An 18,648-nucleotide genomic window follows, 5' to 3' on the forward strand; every position below is an offset into this window, starting at 1 on the left:
AAAACAGGTTTTTAACAATAATGAACATATATGCAAGACAAAAATGAGACCAATCAACATTAACATCCGAGTATTTAACATACAAAAGGGACATACCTATGTGTAGAAGACAAATTTTGTAGCAAGCAGAAAATATTTCACATTGTAATGCAGGCAAGTTCAACAAGACTATAACAAACACCTTTGAAACAATTTTATTAAATTTAATCTTCACTTAACAGTGTGTCAATCTTAAACATGTTGAAATATTGTGTAATTCTGATACATCTCCCACCACAAACAAAACCACATCTCATCCATTTCATAATAAAAGTAACAACTTTTGATGCTTGAATCAAACAGTTTAGCAGTGCGCAGTATTTGTTAAAATTGGCTTTAGTGCAAAATGTGCAAGCACCCCATCCCATTTGTTTAGACCTGACATATTTAAAGATTTACATGAAAAATATTGAGATGCAAATAGTTGGTTTGTTCCTGAAGATGTTTGACTCATTCTTCTGAGTTAGGCCAAAGGTCGGACAATCTTCATTGAGATGTAGTTCTGGAAAAGGCAAAAAACAAGTCAATCATCAGCGCTTAAGGATTCTACAGTCTCAATATTTGGCATCAGCTGTCCTACAAGGGTGCAACGGTACAGTACAGTTTCAAATGTTTATTGCTACTAAAATTAATAAAATATTGCCTTTGTACAGTTACAGCGACCATTTATAGTTTATCCAACAACCTCAGCCCTCTTATTTGTCCTTACCGGTAGCGAGTATAGCAGGATGGCAATAAAGAGGATCACTATGAAGAGGAGGAGGAGTCCGATGAAGAGACACCTGAACCTTCGCCACACAATGAACTTCATGGTCTTACATGGGTTGGTGAACCAAAAGAAGGATGTTTCTGGCCGACTGGTTTGGGAAAATATTCATTTCAGTCTCTAAAAAAAGGTTTAAATATGCGTTTTCTTTTACAAATCAATGTGCTGAGTTAATCATACTTGGGAGGGTCCAGTTTGGGGTTCATGTTGGGTTCATCTCTACCCTTTCCTGCAGGTCTGACATCTGCATCTGCTTCACTTACAATCTCCAGGCTCATCTCCACTTTGCCCTGAAAGCACAGGCTATTACTTCTGAGCTGGTTTAAAATATGTTGGTTGATCTTCTCCAGACAATTTAGAAATAATTATCCTCCATTTCAAAGGAAATATTGAACAACAGAAAGACTAAAAGAATGAGGGACAAGCATCATCAGTTACTTCTTAATCTGCAAAACATTGTGTTGGAGGTTACTAGACTGCAAAATTTGGTGTAATATAACTAACATAACTGAAGGTTGATTTTGGCACATAAACATTTGTGCTCTAATGCATGATTAAATATTCAAACTCACTGCCAGGACTCTCTTTCCATCCTTTTCAATGGAACATGGCCACCAGCCTTTGACTGACTGCTGGGCAAACAAGGACTTAGTCTGTTCTGCCTTTAGTGGAACTCCTAATTCTGCACCTTCCATCATTTGAAGAGAACACTTCTCTGGGGTCTTTGCTGGAGCAACCATGTTACGCAGATCCAGCTCCAACGTGCCTGCATAACATTGTGAGAATGAAATTTTCAGATTCTCTGAAAATCCCAACACTTGACAACATCTTGGTGTGATTCTTACCGAGGAAATCGTCCAATGAGAATTTGTCATTATCCCATATTTGTACAACCAGCCTCGGGGGGATCCTGAACTCCGTTTTGTCAAGGTTCCAGAAGTACTCCTGACAAACAAAATAAGTGTCAGTGATGACCATTGTCCAAGCATTAAAACAGCTGGGCAGCTGGCGACAAGACGAGCTTAACCTTCTTGGACACCAGGCAGAGTTGCTCGGCTGGCAGGAAGTCAAAGTCGAAAACAAATCTCCAGTTAAAGTTGCCGTCTCCATCCAGAGACCTGTAGTGGACATCAGTCTTCTGTTTATCCTCCTCCATACCCGGCATCCAGCTGTAGATGGGATAGAAGGTTTTTTTTGTAGAAAACAAAATAGCATAAATTCAACTAGAATTCAAACAGGACTAGTCTTTTTCCTTTGAATCAAACGCACCCTTTGACATAGATGTCGCTCATATTTTCCCCCGTGATACTGGTCTCATCTAACGTCACTTCTGTGGTGTTCCAGATGACGACCCGCAGAAAGTGCCTGAACATTTAAACGTGGTGACAGGAAACTGTAACATCTGATGTGACGCACTGACCAACAGAGCGGAGCCAAACTTACTTTTTGGCTTTGCGTGGTGTGACGTCAAATGGAGGCCCAGGTGGACCGATGGATTTGGGAAAAACATCCACCCACATCTGAAGGCTTCCCTAAAAAAATTACAATACAGAAGTTGAATAAATGTACAAATACGCAGGAAAACACAGCAGCTGTTCAAACCTGAGAGAGATTGGGCTGAAAGGTGCTGAAGAGCGTCCGGGACTCAACATGTTCAGGGACAAGTCCCTGTTTTCGGAGCACGTGCAGACAGAGTCGTTCCCTGGCTGGACCCAAATGCTGGTGGATTTCCATGTTGTTCTCTGGATGTGAGAACACGTGGCAACATTAAATCAACGGTGAAAATATTTTTATCACAGCATCCAGAAGCTGTCAAGCCTGCCGGTAAATCATCAATAAAAGGATTGATGGGAAACGGTCATATTGATCACCGCAGTTTACCAAATTCAGCCAGCGTGTACTCTTGGCCATTAAAGAGGAGTGATGTGCCGTTGTCTTCAGTCCTGGGTTTGGACAAGCCTTTCAGACGAGCCATGTTCTCCAGAATCTCAGATGGCTTCAGCTGGTCCCTCCACTGGTTGATACCAGAGCTAAAATGACCAAAAAGTTGAAAATTAAAAAGGAAGAAAACTTATCCCGCCTAACCCTTATCCCCGTAAATATTTAAACCAGGTGCCCTGTGAGGACCCAAAGACAGGTTGGCCTACATGCAGTAAGTCTGTGGTAGGCCACAGTAGGAGTTGTATCGAGACAGGAAGCGGTTCTCCAGATCAATGATGGTCTCGCCAACCTTCTCATCGCGAGTCAAAAGATCATAGTCATAGACAGAGATCTTCAGATCTTTCTCCTGGGGCAGGAAACAGGTCATCTCAAACATTCTGAGCAAAGCAAAAGGTGAGTTTGAGAAACACAAACACAATAATAATCTGTGTAATCTGCTCTGAACATGTTTACCTTCCAAACACAGGGTTGGTGGTGTTGGGTATGTAATGATCTCTGTCATCAATTGAATTCCTCCCAAGTGAGATCTTGATGTACGGATCACACTGAGCAGAATAAAAAAAAAATTAAAAAAATCATTCTATCCAATAGAAGACAATGTGTTTAGATGGCTGGAACTACCTCTTTTCTGGACATTACCAAAGAGATGCCCCAAAGATCAGTGCTGGGACCCATGTTATTTTCAATCTACATAAACAATCTCTAATAACTCAAATGCAATGTATCGATTCCATGCATGATGACATGATTTACTGCTGCTCAACCTCACTTACTCAGGCTTTCGGGGTTTTACAGGCTGCATTTAATGTTATCCAGTCTTAAATGATCTTAAACTTGTTTTAAACAGATAAAACTAAATTCATGGTTTTCTGTCATACAAAGATGCGACCACAGAACATTACAAATATTGTAACATCCAAAGGAAAACATATCGAGTGTGTTTTAAATTACAAGTACTCGGGCTTCATCCTAGATGAGGAAATTGACAGCAGCCTTCTTGCCCATTCTATGGGGACTATGGGGATGTGCTCTATCGTCATCCAAAAACAAGCAGTTCCTATGCCTTGCGCTCTTGCACGACACTTGTTTCATCTGTTTCTCGGGTAAGGACTTATTTTTGGAAAAAGAGCTTTCAGCTTTGCTGCCTGCATGGCATGGAATACTCTACAGACTAAACCAAAACTCTCTGAAGTCATTACACCTGGAGCCTTCTGTCCAATCCTGAGGGACAGACAGTGTAAAACCACTGAACAGTTCCTGTGTTTTAACTTTTAAATTGCCATTTGTTGTTTTTTCTGTTGTTTATTCTAAACCAACATTGCATCTTTGAAATTGTAAGTTTTGGCTTATGCTATCACTTTCCTTTGACTGTTCCTGTGACCTGTGCTGATCTCAATGGGTTTTATCTGGTTAAATAAAAAGGTAAATAAATGTTATAAAGCAAATTAATTCGTACGCTGCCATTGTTGTCTTTGGGCTGCAGGTCTATGGCCCGGATCACATACACCCTGACCAGACACTCCTGGGGTCCACTGTCTGGGAGCTCTCTGAACTGACGTGGAGGAGCAGCAACATTGGGGTCGTCTGGCAGAGGGTACACTTTAAAGGAGCCCTGATGGTAGACAAATCAGCGTAGATTTGTTTTCCATCATTAATAAATGTCAAAGGAAGTTTGCAAACAAAACATCAGACTATTACCTTCAGTTCCCCAACCACAGTAGGATCATCGTCCCCATTTTCATTTTTGCCTCGCTGCAGCTTGAAGGTGCTGCAGAAGTCTGTGAACCCTTCGAATTCTGTATTATTCTCCAGTTCAGAGTCGTACACCTGAGAACACACACGCATTCAACTTAGGAGAAGCTTCTGGACACTGTCAAACAGTGATGGCACATTTACATAATGTTTGCCAGTAAATTCATTCAAATAAAACGTACTTTAAGGGTGTCGTATCCTTTTTGGAGGTAAGGGCCACATTTCTCCTTGTCACCAATTGAAGCGTAGAATTTACTCCACCAATCAACGGTCTCTTTTTCCTTCAGATGATTATTGTACAATGTTAATATTCATTAGTTAATTCTGTGCATTCACAAATCCAAACTCGTAACTGCACAGAATGTCATGTCCCCACATCTTTATCTCACCTTTTCTGGATTCTTCAAAGATGAGGCAGTGTGACACAAAACAGAACCACATCATGCTTATATAAAGCAGTAAAAAAATGCCAGTAAAAAAAAAAGTAAAAGTAAAAATTTAAGCAGCAAGCAAGCAGGGTTGTAAAAACTGCAGTAAGGCTCTGAGCCTGCAGAGGGCGCGATACATCCCTATAGTTATTTAATGATAAGTATTAGCATTAAAAGCAGCAGCTTGTTAGCATTGTATTAAGAATTGAAATAAGACTGAATGCAAGGTGGGCTCAATCTCCCACCATTTCTAGTATTGACAGCTGTGTTATCCAAGTACTTCATATTGCCAGTAAAAAAAATAAAAAATAAATGGTGGTCCTAGAGTCTATTAGCAATTCTTTAAAATGTTTGGCTAGTGGGTAAAAGAAGGTACCAGCACATTACACCCCTGCAACCGTAAATATGAAGTGCTCACTGAAATAGTGAAAATGATCTGGTTAATCTGGTTACTTTGACACAACCTGTGTGAAGGACTGCATCAAGGGCAAATTGCATTAAAGATGATATCAGTCTTTCAGTGTCAATGATGAACAGCTGTGTGGTTGAGGAAGCTGTAATAAATAGCTATACATACAAAATAGGGGGAAGGAGCAGCCATTTTGTTCACAGCAGCTGAAATGCTGTAAATGTACTGCAAGCCAAAGTAATACATTTTTGTCAAATTTGACCTTGAAGTCAAAATTTGCCCTTTTAGTAAAAAGAATCAAACAAATTTAGGTTGGAATGAGAAATACCTATAAAAACAATAGAGTAACTTGTGACAGTACGGGGGTTGAGTATACCTGATCCGCTAGTCTGGTTTCCTCCATATTAATGGAGACAGGTTTGAAGGACGACGCCGTCATTAGAGTCACTGTGATGAAATAAAACATAAGAATGCTGTTTGACTCTCTCAGAGCATTTCTTTCTTTATCTGCCTTACTTTTGGAAGCCATTGCTCCTTCTGCAGTGATGGTATAGGGGTCACATCTGAATTCCTCCAGACTAGTGATGGTGCACTGGCCCACCACAGGCTTCCTGCCAAATGGGCGGTGATCAATCACCTTGATCACAATAGGAGGTGTGTACATCTCATCCTTTGGAAGCAGCTAGATGGGGGATAGAGACACTATGAATTTTAGAAATTTAACTGTTCATGGAGCAGATAATAAGTGTTTGTCCCCACAATGCTCGAATGTTTTTTTTTCTCCCGCTGCTGTGGTACAGTACTTGGGTAATTTGCATAATCCTGTCATACCACTTTGAGAAAGAGGACAGAGCTGGGGAAGTTTGGGATCTTTTTCATATTCTTGATCACAGCGGACTCCACCATCTGTCCACCACACTCTACTATCAGACTGGGTGAGGACACTGCTGCCAGCTGGTACGACTTCATGTTTCTCAGGCCCCATGCAAGAATCTGCACGCAATCACACACAATATACTGAGAGACATGGCACATGTACAGTACCTTTAGACAAATTGTATGAGAACTGTGCGTTACCTCCACAGCAGTGAGCTGGACCACGGGTCGGATGCCCTGTGGAACCATATAGAGGTTCTCAGCTCTCTTTGGAGGAACCAGAGGAAGATCTGACTCGTCTGCCTACAGAGAAAGAATGTCTGAGGCTGTTGTAATCAAATTTGGGATGTAAAATCAGAACAAGCTGCTGTTAGTATAAAAAGTATCCTTGCCTTGTCCTTAAGGATGAGTTCGGCAGCCACCAATGTCTCTCCTGCTTTCTGACCATTCTGAATGACGGGATGCCACATTAGTTTGGGTATCTGATCCATGCTGGAGTTCAACTTCACTATGGGTTTGCAGATGCTGCGGCCCAGAAGTTCATCCTTTCCCTGAGCAGAGAATTAAAATACAGCATTGTGCCACAACCCATTTAAATGATCTACAGTAAGCCACAGTTGACCCGAGTTCCCTGTACCACTTGGTCATGGTCGTATAACTCCAACACAACATCTGGAGGTCGCTGAAAAATGCTCTGCGGGTCTCCATAAATCTCAATGTCATTGAAAATGAGAGTTTGGTCCCAGGTTGGGTTCAACGTTGCTCGTAGCTTCTCAGTCGTTTTGCTGACATGCAGGAATGAGATGTATGTATATGGATCTGCAACATTAAAGTGAATGTTATCCAAATCTCTTGTATCATCACCTGGCAATAGAAGACTTTGATAACCTAATAAAGAGTGAACTCTTACCAGAAAAGCTATCTTTGTCCATTGAATTTAGATTGCGTGCCTGATACATGTAAACACGGAGATGGTACACGTGTGACCCTGTGGAACAATACAAAATATCCAGCCTTATTTTTAGAATTCCCACAAATAAGCCGGCGTGATAATGTGTGTCAAATATCTTACTGCCAAAGGAGCAGGACACAGTGGGTGTATTGGCGCCAAACATCTTTGTGACTTCGCCTTTGGAGCCTTTCTCCTTCTGCTCCAGGTCAACACCCTGCAGTATAAACAAGGTGGAAATCTCAGAGCTGTTAACACGTTCACCGTGGCCTCACCCAGCCCAGCTCCTGTTGACAGGCAGCCAGTGACAACGCAGCACAGGACAGCATTTTCATAGAGATCACACTGCTTTGACTATAGCACAAACGGCTTTGCGCTAAAACAGAGAAATGCCATTTTCCTCCATTCACTGACCAGAGCCCCCTCTAGCTGGAATATGGCAGATGCACCAAGTCGGTCCTCCGGGGCCATTTTCCTTCTCCAGCGTCTGCGACGGAATGTGTCTGAAGAACGCTCCATCCTGTGGAACTTCCAGCCAATCAGGGAGGAGAACTCCCAGCCTTCTGGGTCACCTCTGTCATGCCTCTGTGTATATACAACAAAAGTAGCATGATGAAAACCAACAGGTGACGTATTAATCGAGCAACATCTTTATAAGCAGGCGCTTCAGTTCAGCAGCGCTCAATTGTTTTGCTCTCACCCCCACAGCTGCTCCTGCATCTCTCTTCCGAGGTCGAACAAGCCGCCTCCTGCGATGGACATGGTAGACCTTCTCTGTAGGGGCCCAGGACCGAGGCTTGTCTTCAGGGGGAATAGTAACTCCATACTCCCAGCCTGGGGAGTGGGAGCATGCTCTGTTACGTACATCTACAGACAATTACAGATTTTATCCAGTAAGGTACAATGTGTGCACCTTGATCATCCACAGCTCTGTTGTCATCTACAGTCCATTCATCTTCCCAAACCCAACCAGGGGGGCACTCAAACTCTCCAGGGTTACGGCTCTTCTCGCCATTCTGTACAACAACCAAATTTTTAATTCTCTCCTTTCCATTTAAGACAGTATAGCTGTATAGCAAAATAAAGACAACAAATCTAAACTGTATGAGGTTAAAATCCAGCCCATCAGTGTGTCGCTCACCACATCAGTGAAGGGCTCAGAGGCAGCCTTCCACTCTCCACCAGGGAAGCGGGTCTCATTTTGAAACACCTCGTCCATAAACTCAGTGTGTCCTGCATCAGCCTCTGTTAACAGCCTGAAATACAAAGTCAATCTCATTTACACAAGTTCTGCTTGTGGGGATAAAAGGGGACATTTACAGACTTCAGGCTACAAGCTTTTTCTAAATTTAGACATACAACTGTTGGTAAGCTCTGGAAAAGAAAGTTTTCACATACAGCAGTGAAAATTGGAGAATTTCAAAAATGTAATGAATTTATTCTGGTTGGTTCAGACTATGGAGATTGGATTAAGAAAAAAATTCAGCTTGGTGACAGAGTGCAGGTCATGGTGGATATGAGAGGAATGCAAACAGAGCCTATATTATCCACTTCTGTTGACCTTAGAATAATTGAGCAATGTGCAAAAAAGAAAACCAAACAGTATCAAGGTTTATCTGCAAAAGTATACTCACGCCTTCTCTGGGTCAATGAACCAGTCACTCTCCCACTCCCAGCCCCTCGGAGGGATGAAGTACTCTTGCTTCAGCTTCAGTTTGCCTGTGACATCTGAAAAGTTATGGCGCCCCACCAGTCCAGTCGTCCCCCAGTTTCCGAACACATTGGCTTGGTTTTCGTACTGTAAAAGCAGTAAGAAGAGGGTTGTTTGGTTCGAGATGCTGAATGGACCGCTGCATTTTTGCCAAGATGTTTGTGAGAGACGATATACCATCTCAGCAAACACACTGAAGGTTCCCTCGGAGAAGGAGTTGAATTTCTTCTCGTATGCAGACAGACCCAACCACATGTTGACCCTGATCTGCACCGGCACCTTTAGGCTCTTGGTGTCCATTGGATACTGAGTAAAAAAACAATTAATTCCCATTAGAAGAAACCAAAAAAGCACCTAGAGTACATGCTTCTTTTATTCTGGACACGTGCCTTTAAAAAGATGGTTTGCGTCTTGCCACAGTGTCGTCCACAGGCCTGCTCACTGAAGGTGGAGAAGAGAACCTGGTGAGCAGGGATGCGGCTGTAGGCCACCCTCTTCTCACCACGCAGCATCCAGATGATCACATCAGGCATGCTGTTCTGGGGCTGAACACAGAAAAGGTAAGCACATCAGGAATAGATACCACACCTGCATATATGACGACACTCATTTCATTTTTGGACAATAACTGTACCTCCTCAGCCAGCACTTTCAGCTTCTCTGCCCAGGTCTCGATGTCGGTCACAGTGTCGCGGGGCTCTCTGGCCTCCTCTCTCATGCGTCTGGCTGAATCCTTCATTGCTTTCAAAGTGTTATCTCGCAGCTTTTTGATCTGGATGTCCAGAGATGTCAGGTTGGAGCGGCCCTCCAGCTCAGGCGTTGGGTAGCTGAAGGGCATCAAGTCTTAGATTAGCAATTTATCATTAGATTTTCAACAGCACAAGATTATTACTGAATAGAATTATATTGTTTTATATTCAATTTGTTTAATCTGAGCAACTGATACCTTTCTATATCTTCTATCAGTTGAGTGAGCAACTTCACCCACACCTCCACCAGCTGGTTTTCAGAGACTTTGCCCACAATGGCAGTTTTAAATGCCTCCAGATTGGCCTCCTGCATAAACAAGGACGATTATTGTCTTGTGTATTGTGAACTGTTGCTTTCAAATTCACACTTTGCAAGAGCTACAGGATCTTTATGGAATTAATGAACCATCTACACTTGGAACTACACTCATTAAGGGTGGATTATAACAAAGCATTCAGCATGCAGACAATTTGTAAAAGCTGAATGATTCAGCAACAATATTCTGTGGGGTTTTTTTTGTTTAAAAAAAAAAAATCATCAATATTTCAGGTTATGGTTAATTCCTAGAATACACAACCATCTCCATATACAGACATTTAAAATGTGACCCGCAAAGAAATAGACTGACAACATCTACAGAATAATGTGGTATTACCAGGTGCTGAGCGATATAGAGGATGATGTTAACAGTGTCCAGACGGTGGCTGATGTCCTCCCAAAATGAGGTCACTACAACCACAGGTTTAGTGTCCGCCCAAGGCAAGTAATAGTAGTGGTTACCTGGAAAGGTGACAGAATTGAAAACAAGAACACTTCAAATGGGGCTGGTGTGAACAGGACATAAAGCAGGGTCCTCACTCACCATCAAACACAGCACAGCTGTACTGAGTGGTGGAGGCCAGAGGCTTACAGGTGTTGTCCAGTTTGTTGCCATAGTTACCGATGCTGACCTCAAACTGTATTGGCTCGCCGGGGTCTTCAATCATGGTGGCGCTGTGGAAGACTGCACAGAGACAGAACTTCCTCCTCCTTTGGTATTTCTATTGAATGGAGAAAATAGAGCATAAATGGTCAGATATGCACAAGTATAATAAACGGAATAATGTTATAAGAACTTTACTCGGCAGAGGAATGCTCAAAATACCTGTACCACCAGGACGTCATCACTGGGGATATTTTCTACAGCGAGATCTGCTTTTCCCTCCAGCTTGGTGGAAAGCTCGACCAGAATCCTGCCTCTGTACGCAACTCCTTCACCCTGTAACAGTGATGCGATGATTTAAGAAACTGAAATGGTGGCCGCCTGGGGAAAAAAGGGTTTGCCTACCGTGCCATGATTGAGACTTTCATATGGATCTGGCAGACCACTGAACTCCCTGGGACTGCCATATAGGTTGACAAAGCAGGGCCCAAAGACTGGCAGAAACCCCACTTCAGCCTCCCCTGTGTTCGCTGTGGAGAGATGGAAACAGACTGAACCTTTTCTAGATTGGACTCAGATTTATTGAGCAAAGCTGTAATGTTAGTATATCACTGTTGCTGCAATTGAGGTGGAATCAGTTAATTTTAGGGAAGCAAGTGTCAGGCACGACTACAAACAGTCACACCGATACTCGTGGCAGATCAGCGCAGTGATCAGCTCTATATGCACATAGGATGAGGGAAAATTAGCGTGCATGACATGCTAGGCATTTGATTTCATGCAATACAGGACAAAAATGCACACTGGAACCTTCAAATGATGCCATTTCACCATTTTCCGCATGTTCTTCTATTCCAAGAGAGAAAACACAATTCAGGTAATATTAAGAAGTTCATACATAGATATAAAAATAGAGATTAATTTACTGTGAATACAGAGTTCTTGACTCTGGGCAAAGGATAAGCTATTATGAAATTGAACAATAACTACCTTCGATCTCTCCACCAGAGGAGGCTATTTTAGCAAGGTTCAGGTACGTTGTGCCAACAGCATCATTTCCTGTTAAACGATCCCTGTGATTAAAGAACATGCACAAATTTTCAGATACGCCTCTCACATGTGCACGCCCACACAGCATGTACGCACACCCCACCCCACACACGCATGCACAAACTTCTTCCAATTATTAAAAGTGCTTTGCAGATACGGTACACAATAAGGGCATTTCAGTCCGTTTTAACATTCAGCATTACAGTTTAACAGTGGCTGCTCTGCATTTCTTCTCAAGGCCTTTTCAACACCTTGTCAGCGATAAACGTTTTTCCAAATTTCCAACTTCCTCTCAACATTCCTGGGTCAGTTTTGCTCAGGAAAAAAAAAAAAAACAAAAAAAAAAACACCGTTGTGAACTTTGGTATTCAGACTGTGCCAACAGGATCTGGGAGTATGTTGGTGAGGAAGGGAGGGACGTGCTCAGCCACTAGCTGCCACATTAAACTCATGGGACTGGCGATGGAACATGAAAATCCACACGGCTTATCATAACGCCACAGTAGAGGCTGTAGTAAAATCTAAAATATGCAACAAGTAATACTGCACCACCAACATAAGTTTCAAAATGTGACTTACCAATCAAAGACTGTCAATTTAACACGCTCACACATGGAGGGGAACTATGGAAAATAAGAGATTTGACCAAAATTTAAGTTGATTCATTTGTGTTTGACTCAGCATTTTCCCTCCACAGAACCTCTTACCTTTATTTGGAGGTTCAGCAGTTGGTTCCACTCTGGGTTTGCATTCTTCTCAATAATCTGAGTACACAGCTGCAAAGGCAAACCAAACATCAACATTTACTTTTACTGATGAACTGTTCGGACATGTAACAGTGCAGCTGAAAAGACAAAAAAGAAGGAACCTTTCTGCCAGCAAAGCGGGCCTCTAAAAAGGGATCCACCAGGTTCTTCTTATTTCCTCCTCCTCCTCCAAAAATATCTTTAATACTCTGGATGAAAGCATCATCCACTAAAAAGAACAATGACAATAAGTTCACCTTCATTTAACCAACAGTAATGTTGGCTAACATGAACATGTGCAAGAATGTTTTTATAAATCCTACTCTGTGGGATGTCCTCAGCTCTGAACACCTTCAGTGACAGGGTGGCCCATCGCAGGGTCACACCAGCTGGCAGCAGCAGATTACTTTCAATGTCATCCTGGTCGTCATTTGAGTCCTTTTTTTCTGCCTACAGGTTCAAAATAGAGAAGGAGGAAGAGCCAAAATATTTACATGAGGAAGAGGAAGCATCCTGTGCCCTCCCTGTTAAAGCCATCAGAGATCTGTCCTACCGGAGGCTCGTCTCCAGTTCCCACCACAAAGAGGCTGACTTTGAGGTAGCCTTTAGCTCCAGAACTGGAATCATCTGGGTCATTTAGCAGGAGCCACTTCCTCATGACACAATGGGCTGAAATCATAATTAACTACATTCATTCCCAGTCACTGATTTATCAACATCAAAGGCATAAAATCAGGTTTTTCTGTCATTCTGACATCTGCAAACCAAATGAATTCACGTTAAGAGCAAATGTAAATAACAAACAAATGTGTGGTTTTAAGCTTACCTGGTTCATCATAGACGTAACCAACATCCAGCTGTATGCGAGAGCAACAGTAGAATAGGGATCAAACAGGGATAAACATCACTCTTAACTATGAAATCAAAGCTTCTACCTTGAATTCTCCCATGAGACTATCGGCCCTCAGAGAATAGGAATCATAAACCTGCGGAGGATGAACACAACCAGCAGTTTAGATGTTTACAGCAATTTATGCTGAACTCACAATCTACTCATGTACCAACCCTGAAGCTGATGTGGTTTTCAAACAGATCTGATGGCAGCATACGAACATTGTAGAAAAACATCTGCAAAAAAAAAAAAGTAAAAATCAGCAGACTGAAGAGGCCAGCCGGGCTCATCATTTATTTAAAGAACCGTGTCACAGGATGTGAAAACTACTTTGCAAATTTAGCATGAAGGACTTTAGGGTACCTCATCAAAGAAGGGGTTGTTCCCCCTCTTGATCCTGGTCCTGTGAGTCTGTCCACAAACGTGAACCTTCACTACAGGTTTAATGTTGTTTCCAGACAGCTGACGGGCCTCGATGATTCGAACCCGAATCTGAGAATAAACAGCGCAGTTGTTGAAAAAGGAGTGAGAGAACAAACAGGTACAGGATACACTCGAGCCTGATATTGACCTACAACACATCGAAAGCTGCAAACACAAGTGCGTTGTTGCCATGACGGTTGTAGACGAGCTTCCTGGAGCTCACGCAAAAGCAAATGCTTTGCAAAACTACAATTTTACTGTTGTCGTCCAGCTTTAATCACAAACCAAACTCAGGTCAATTAAAGGTCAGCTGAAGCAAACCAGTTTTTTAAAAAAATCAAACAATTTTAGTCAGTTTTACTGAAAAATTTGCCTAAAATAGCAGTCAGTGCTGGTTGTAGTTGAATTCCCATGCGCACTGACCTGAAAGTCCTGAGGTTTATTCACTAGTCGGTGGCGTTTCTGCGCCCTGCTCAGCTGCTGGCGGAGGGAAGCAGGGGATGAGGGGGTGCCTGTGACCCCACTTTGGTCCCCATCTGGTGATGATCCGTCAACCACTTCACCACCACCTCAACGGACAAACGATAGGATGAAATGATCAGTGTGCAAAAACCACCTTTAACCACAGCAGCGCCGCTGACAGGAATACCAGTGTCCACGGTGGTGTTTCCATCTTGAGGGTCGTTGGGGTCTGGTGTGGAGTTGGCAGGAGGGTCGTAGCCAATCATAAGGTTGATTGTAGCCTGGAAGAGAGTAATTCACTGTTCCCTCATCTCATTTTCAAACGGAAGAGGGACACCTGAAGATGTGAGAAACCTACTCCGATATTCTGTCCATTTTCATTAAGCAATGGGACGTCTCTGGAGGGTAATGATCTCAGTTTTCCAGACGACAGCTCTCGCAATGGGATTTTGGTGGATCCAAGGAACCTTTAATACAAAAAAAGATGTTATTGTGAATATCACAATCTGTCAAATTGGAATTGTGAATGTCATTCCTGATTTTTAAGGCGTGAATAAAGCGAGCCATAAATAAATGCTCCGCATGTTCAACAAAGTCACAATCACAAAACAGAGACGCCACCACCCAGAGCCAACAAACCCAGCCTGCTCAGACAAACAAACGCACCCGGGGAACCAGCATTCATCATGCCGGAGCTACCGGCCAGTTAGCCCAGAATAATTTGCTCATCTCTGACTTTCAGCATAGACCAGCTCTTCTTTCTTCAAAGCTTTGGAGAGAAGGCACCACTAGTCTAACATCTTTATTCTTTAATTACCTTCATCATCCTAAATTGGAAAACAAGGCCTTCCTGAAAGTGGAAACCATTTCCTGAAATGAAGGGATTAACTGAAGTATTTATTAACAGTCCTGGCCAAATAAATGAAATGGAGGAAAGGCAACAAAATAGGGTTAAAACTGACCTACAAGGCAGACTCAAGCGTGGTCAGGCTCTTAGTGCAACACTGTTCATCTTTCAGGTATTTCAAGGACAGCTCCTTGGAAAAGCTCTGAATTCCAGTTCTCTAGTATCCTGCTTTCTTGGAACTGTTTGGAAATTGTAGCCGTTTATTATTATTGCTGTCGGCCATTGCGAGCAGCCCAAACCAGGCAGTGTCATACGCAGTTCGTTTACTCTCATACACGAGTTAATAAGAAACAGCATTTTATCATTAGCCGGGAGAAAGGGAAAAAACAAAACAAAATGCCTGTTGCTTTAGACAATCGCATAAATGATTCTTTCTGGATGGATTGTGGAAATAGTCATTCTTCTGGCAGAGTTCTTTAAAGGATCTCTCCCCCTCAAATAAAAAAAAAAAAAAAATACCCCACCCCATTGATTTAACCCTGTTATCCAAGAATGGAGTATTTATTGTGCCAGGATGGAGAAGGATAGTGTCTCTCTCTGGAGATTCAGTGACTCTTCAGTGACTCCAAACTTGGTATGTAGCTTCAAATCTGACTTGATCAGCGCTGTTGAGAACAGCTGAACTTTTCATTTTGTTTCTGTTCCATAAATGTAAAGATTTAGCAGGCGAGCATCCACCCGAGATGATTCATTGAAACTGGAGAAGAATGGGCTTTGCCTGAGCTGAGCAGGACGAGCTACAGGGGAAGGTCCTACCTCAGCTGATAAGAATCCACATGAGCCATCATCAGCAGACAGAAACGGATGATGCAGGAGGAACTACGAAATGTAAACTCTACAGACATCTTAACATTCATTTATGGTGAATCACACAACATTCTTTTCTTCAACTTGAACTTTTGGCTTTTCCATATTTTCAGCTTGATGAAGATTTAACTTCCAAACCAAGTCAACTCCCTTCCCTGTCAAACTATGTCCCTCCTAGATGGAGCAATAAAATATCACCATTCTGATGACTGCTGCAGCCTCTCTCAATAACACCAACTCAGGATTCTCAGCAAACACACAACAATAGAAAAGTGAATTACGCTGGCAGAGTTTTGGTGTGTAAGAAGACAGGAAATGAAACAATCCTAAGGTCTGGATGGAATTTTCCCCAAAAACAGAACTTAGTTTGTTAGTTAACCCAGAAGTTCCCACACTGTAGAACGCCCAGTAATTTTATTTGCCATTCTAAAAGTTGCAGAAAATAAAAGAATTGATGAAAATCACTTGATTAAATTAACCTTCTAGATTAAAGCCAACGGCACAGGCTGTTTACCTTGCCTGGACTTTGGACTGATCCAAAACTCCAAATTTAAATCCTTCATATCAAATCCAACAGAGACCATCAGAGAGATGATTTTTGTCACACGTAAAACTACAACCAAGGTGAAAAAACGGCGCAGTGAAAGGCAAAAACTGAAGTCACATCATGTCCACTACAGAAAACTCAAATCTTCTGATCATTTGTGAGCAGAAACTCCTGCAGGTTTCTCTTGTGATCCATACATAGGCAGACACTAATTGATTCCCCCCTTTTCCACCCCCCCCAGTTGCCATGACAACAGGTTTTACCCATAACAGCACCAGCAGGGAAACTATTTGAGAAAAGTGTGTCTCTGCTCCCCCACTGTAGATCTTTAGGGAGTGTGTCAGGCTGGCCAGCTCAGTGGAAAACTTTACTGGCTTTCACATATGATGTAAACACACGTTGCAGAGCTCCTCCTCCTGTGATGACTGTCCCGCCGACCGGGGGAATTATTTACACATGAAGGCGGAAGACGCGAGCATGAGCAGTGCCTCCACGTAAAGTTAAACTAAAACCGGCCATCACTTCATTCCCTTCCTTTGAAAAACAAAACCATGCAGTAATTACTGGTGTTGAGGACACGTTCCCTGTGGCTGTTCTAAATTGTTCCCATATGGAATTCTGGATTTATTGCGAATTAGCAGCGCTGGGGCGGTTCGGGGCAGCCCGGAAGGTTCCTGAACTGGAGTTTAGCAAGTAACTTTGAGCATTACAGGGTATTCCTTTAAGATGTGCGAGCGCCACATAGATCCCAGCCCGACAGAAAACAAAAAGTGATTCATCCATCCACCCTTGCCCAATCAGGAGCATTCGTTCCACACAGCAAGTCCCGGCATGGCAAGAAGGGTGTGAGGGGGTAGAAGCAGCCAGCAGCATAACTCGGATTTATTTTCTTCCTGTGCAGCAGCGGGGACATGATCAGAGACAGTGCGTAGTGCTGCTGATTATTCTGCACGTATCGTCCTTCAGGTTGGGTATGACTTCATTAAAACTGACACCCATGGAGCCAGGAGACGGGCCGCGGCGCCCACACAACCTATCGGTAATCTGCAGTGATTGTGTCAGGACAGGTAAACATCGTCTCCTTCATCACGCAGCTGCATGTTGCGCAAGCCCAGCCTCAGGAGGTGCACTTACTTATCTTTCCCAATAGTCTCGTAGTCTTTCACAACCACATCAATGCAGGAGGCCGAGTCCAGCGCCGTGCCCTTCAGATCAAACTCCAGCACCTGAGACGAGACAGAGCATCACATATCAGAGCCGGGGTGGGGGGAGCTATCAGAGCAAAGCTTTTCAGCAATCAAGGTGAAATCTGCACGCTCGAGCATGTGTCTGTCCAACTGTGAGAAGATTAGTTACCTCATTCCAAACAGGGTTCACTTCGCTGTCAACCACCTTTGTCTTCTTCTTCTCATCTGAAAGCGAGATTAGCCTTATTGTTTGGTAATCAAAGTATCACACTGACAGCAACAATATTAACAACACTAATCACACAGGAGCTGGTCCACAACGGCAAACACAAGAATTCACCTATGACCATTTTATCCTGTGAAGGTTTGGACCTGCAGCAAAGTTTTAGCTCTAGTAGCGTCAGAATCTGGAGGATGCATGGATTTCCAGTCTTTTCAGGGCATGAGGAAGGGATGGAGGCCACCACAGCTGCGGGTGATGATGATGATTATGATGACACAAGGAAAACGGCTGAGGGCTCCCTTGGCTGATTGGTTCTTATTAACAGTTCAGACATGAAATAGCATTTAAACTCAATAGCGGAAGGACAGTTTTCCTCGTTGGTTGGTATTTTTCCCCTACATGGCATCGTTTATTTCCTGTCTGAACACTCCAGCATGGCCCCTGCCGAAGTAGAAGCGCACAGACGTGTCGCACTGCAGCCTTTAAGAGCAAACTTTTAATACTTCATGCCAAAAGCCGCATTAAAAACGACCATATGAACAGGGAGGCAAAACCAAATATTTAACTCCAAAGGTAACGTCACACAGGAAGCCTATTGATGACTCAAACGGGTTTTTAAATAACCCTTCAAAATAACTTTATTCTGCACAAACAACACTTTCAAGGCTTACCTTTAAATATAACACTTGTGACTGGATCAGGGCTCCCAACTTTCTTTTTAGGCAGACCTTTAGCCGACTCGACTACAATCCGCAACATGGTTTAAAAACAATAAAAAGCAGTAATTGTAGACAGAATCAGTCTAGACAGGACTTGCATCCTCACCGTCCCATCAGAGTGGAACGCCGCAGGGCAGGGCTG

At 42.9% G+C, this 18,648-nt stretch overlaps 1 protein-coding gene and 1 long non-coding RNA gene across 3 annotated transcripts; one reads left to right on the forward strand and one right to left on the reverse strand.

Moving 5' to 3' along the window:
- Positions 1-178: 178 nt before the first annotated feature.
- On the reverse strand, positions 179-18,648 carry LOC130527782 (myoferlin-like). 2 transcript variants are annotated; one of them, XM_057036534.1, is made up of 54 exons: positions 18,459-18,648; positions 17,734-17,789; positions 17,512-17,603; positions 14,475-14,583; positions 14,304-14,397; positions 14,078-14,223; positions 13,595-13,723; positions 13,405-13,467; positions 13,275-13,325; positions 13,166-13,196; positions 12,893-13,008; positions 12,663-12,789; positions 12,462-12,568; positions 12,301-12,369; positions 12,173-12,216; positions 11,534-11,616; positions 10,949-11,073; positions 10,766-10,879; positions 10,484-10,661; positions 10,277-10,401; positions 9,818-9,927; positions 9,506-9,698; positions 9,261-9,416; positions 9,049-9,177; positions 8,795-8,958; positions 8,302-8,416; positions 8,074-8,176; positions 7,861-7,994; positions 7,575-7,745; positions 7,284-7,377; positions 7,122-7,199; positions 6,849-7,030; positions 6,604-6,762; positions 6,413-6,514; positions 6,167-6,328; positions 5,852-6,017; positions 5,712-5,782; positions 5,504-5,560; positions 4,888-4,899; positions 4,681-4,779; positions 4,445-4,573; positions 4,203-4,358; positions 3,200-3,291; positions 2,953-3,123; positions 2,687-2,835; positions 2,408-2,547; positions 2,249-2,337; positions 2,075-2,170; positions 1,833-1,974; positions 1,651-1,750; positions 1,378-1,571; positions 986-1,095; positions 749-896; positions 179-541 (listed from the first exon to the last, which is right to left on the reverse strand). In XM_057036534.1, exons 1-54 carry the CDS (start codon positions 18,544-18,546, stop codon positions 503-505), a joined length of 6,159 nt encoding a protein of 2,052 aa, XP_056892514.1. In that variant the 5' UTR covers positions 18,547-18,648; the 3' UTR covers positions 179-502. The 2 variants fall into 2 exon arrangements, with proteins under 2 accessions (XP_056892514.1, XP_056892507.1); XM_057036527.1 differs by lacking the exons at positions 4,888-4,899; positions 5,504-5,560 and adding an exon at positions 11,354-11,392.
- On the forward strand, positions 15,466-16,039 carry LOC130527960 (uncharacterized). The gene is made up of 3 exons (XR_008951158.1): positions 15,466-15,597; positions 15,681-15,851; positions 15,944-16,039. It is a non-coding gene; the product is annotated as an uncharacterized LOC130527960 (long non-coding RNA).

This window comes from Takifugu flavidus, chromosome 1 (genome assembly GCF_003711565.1).
Source record: "Takifugu flavidus isolate HTHZ2018 chromosome 1, ASM371156v2, whole genome shotgun sequence".
NCBI lineage: Eukaryota > Metazoa > Chordata > Actinopteri > Tetraodontiformes > Tetraodontidae > Takifugu > Takifugu flavidus.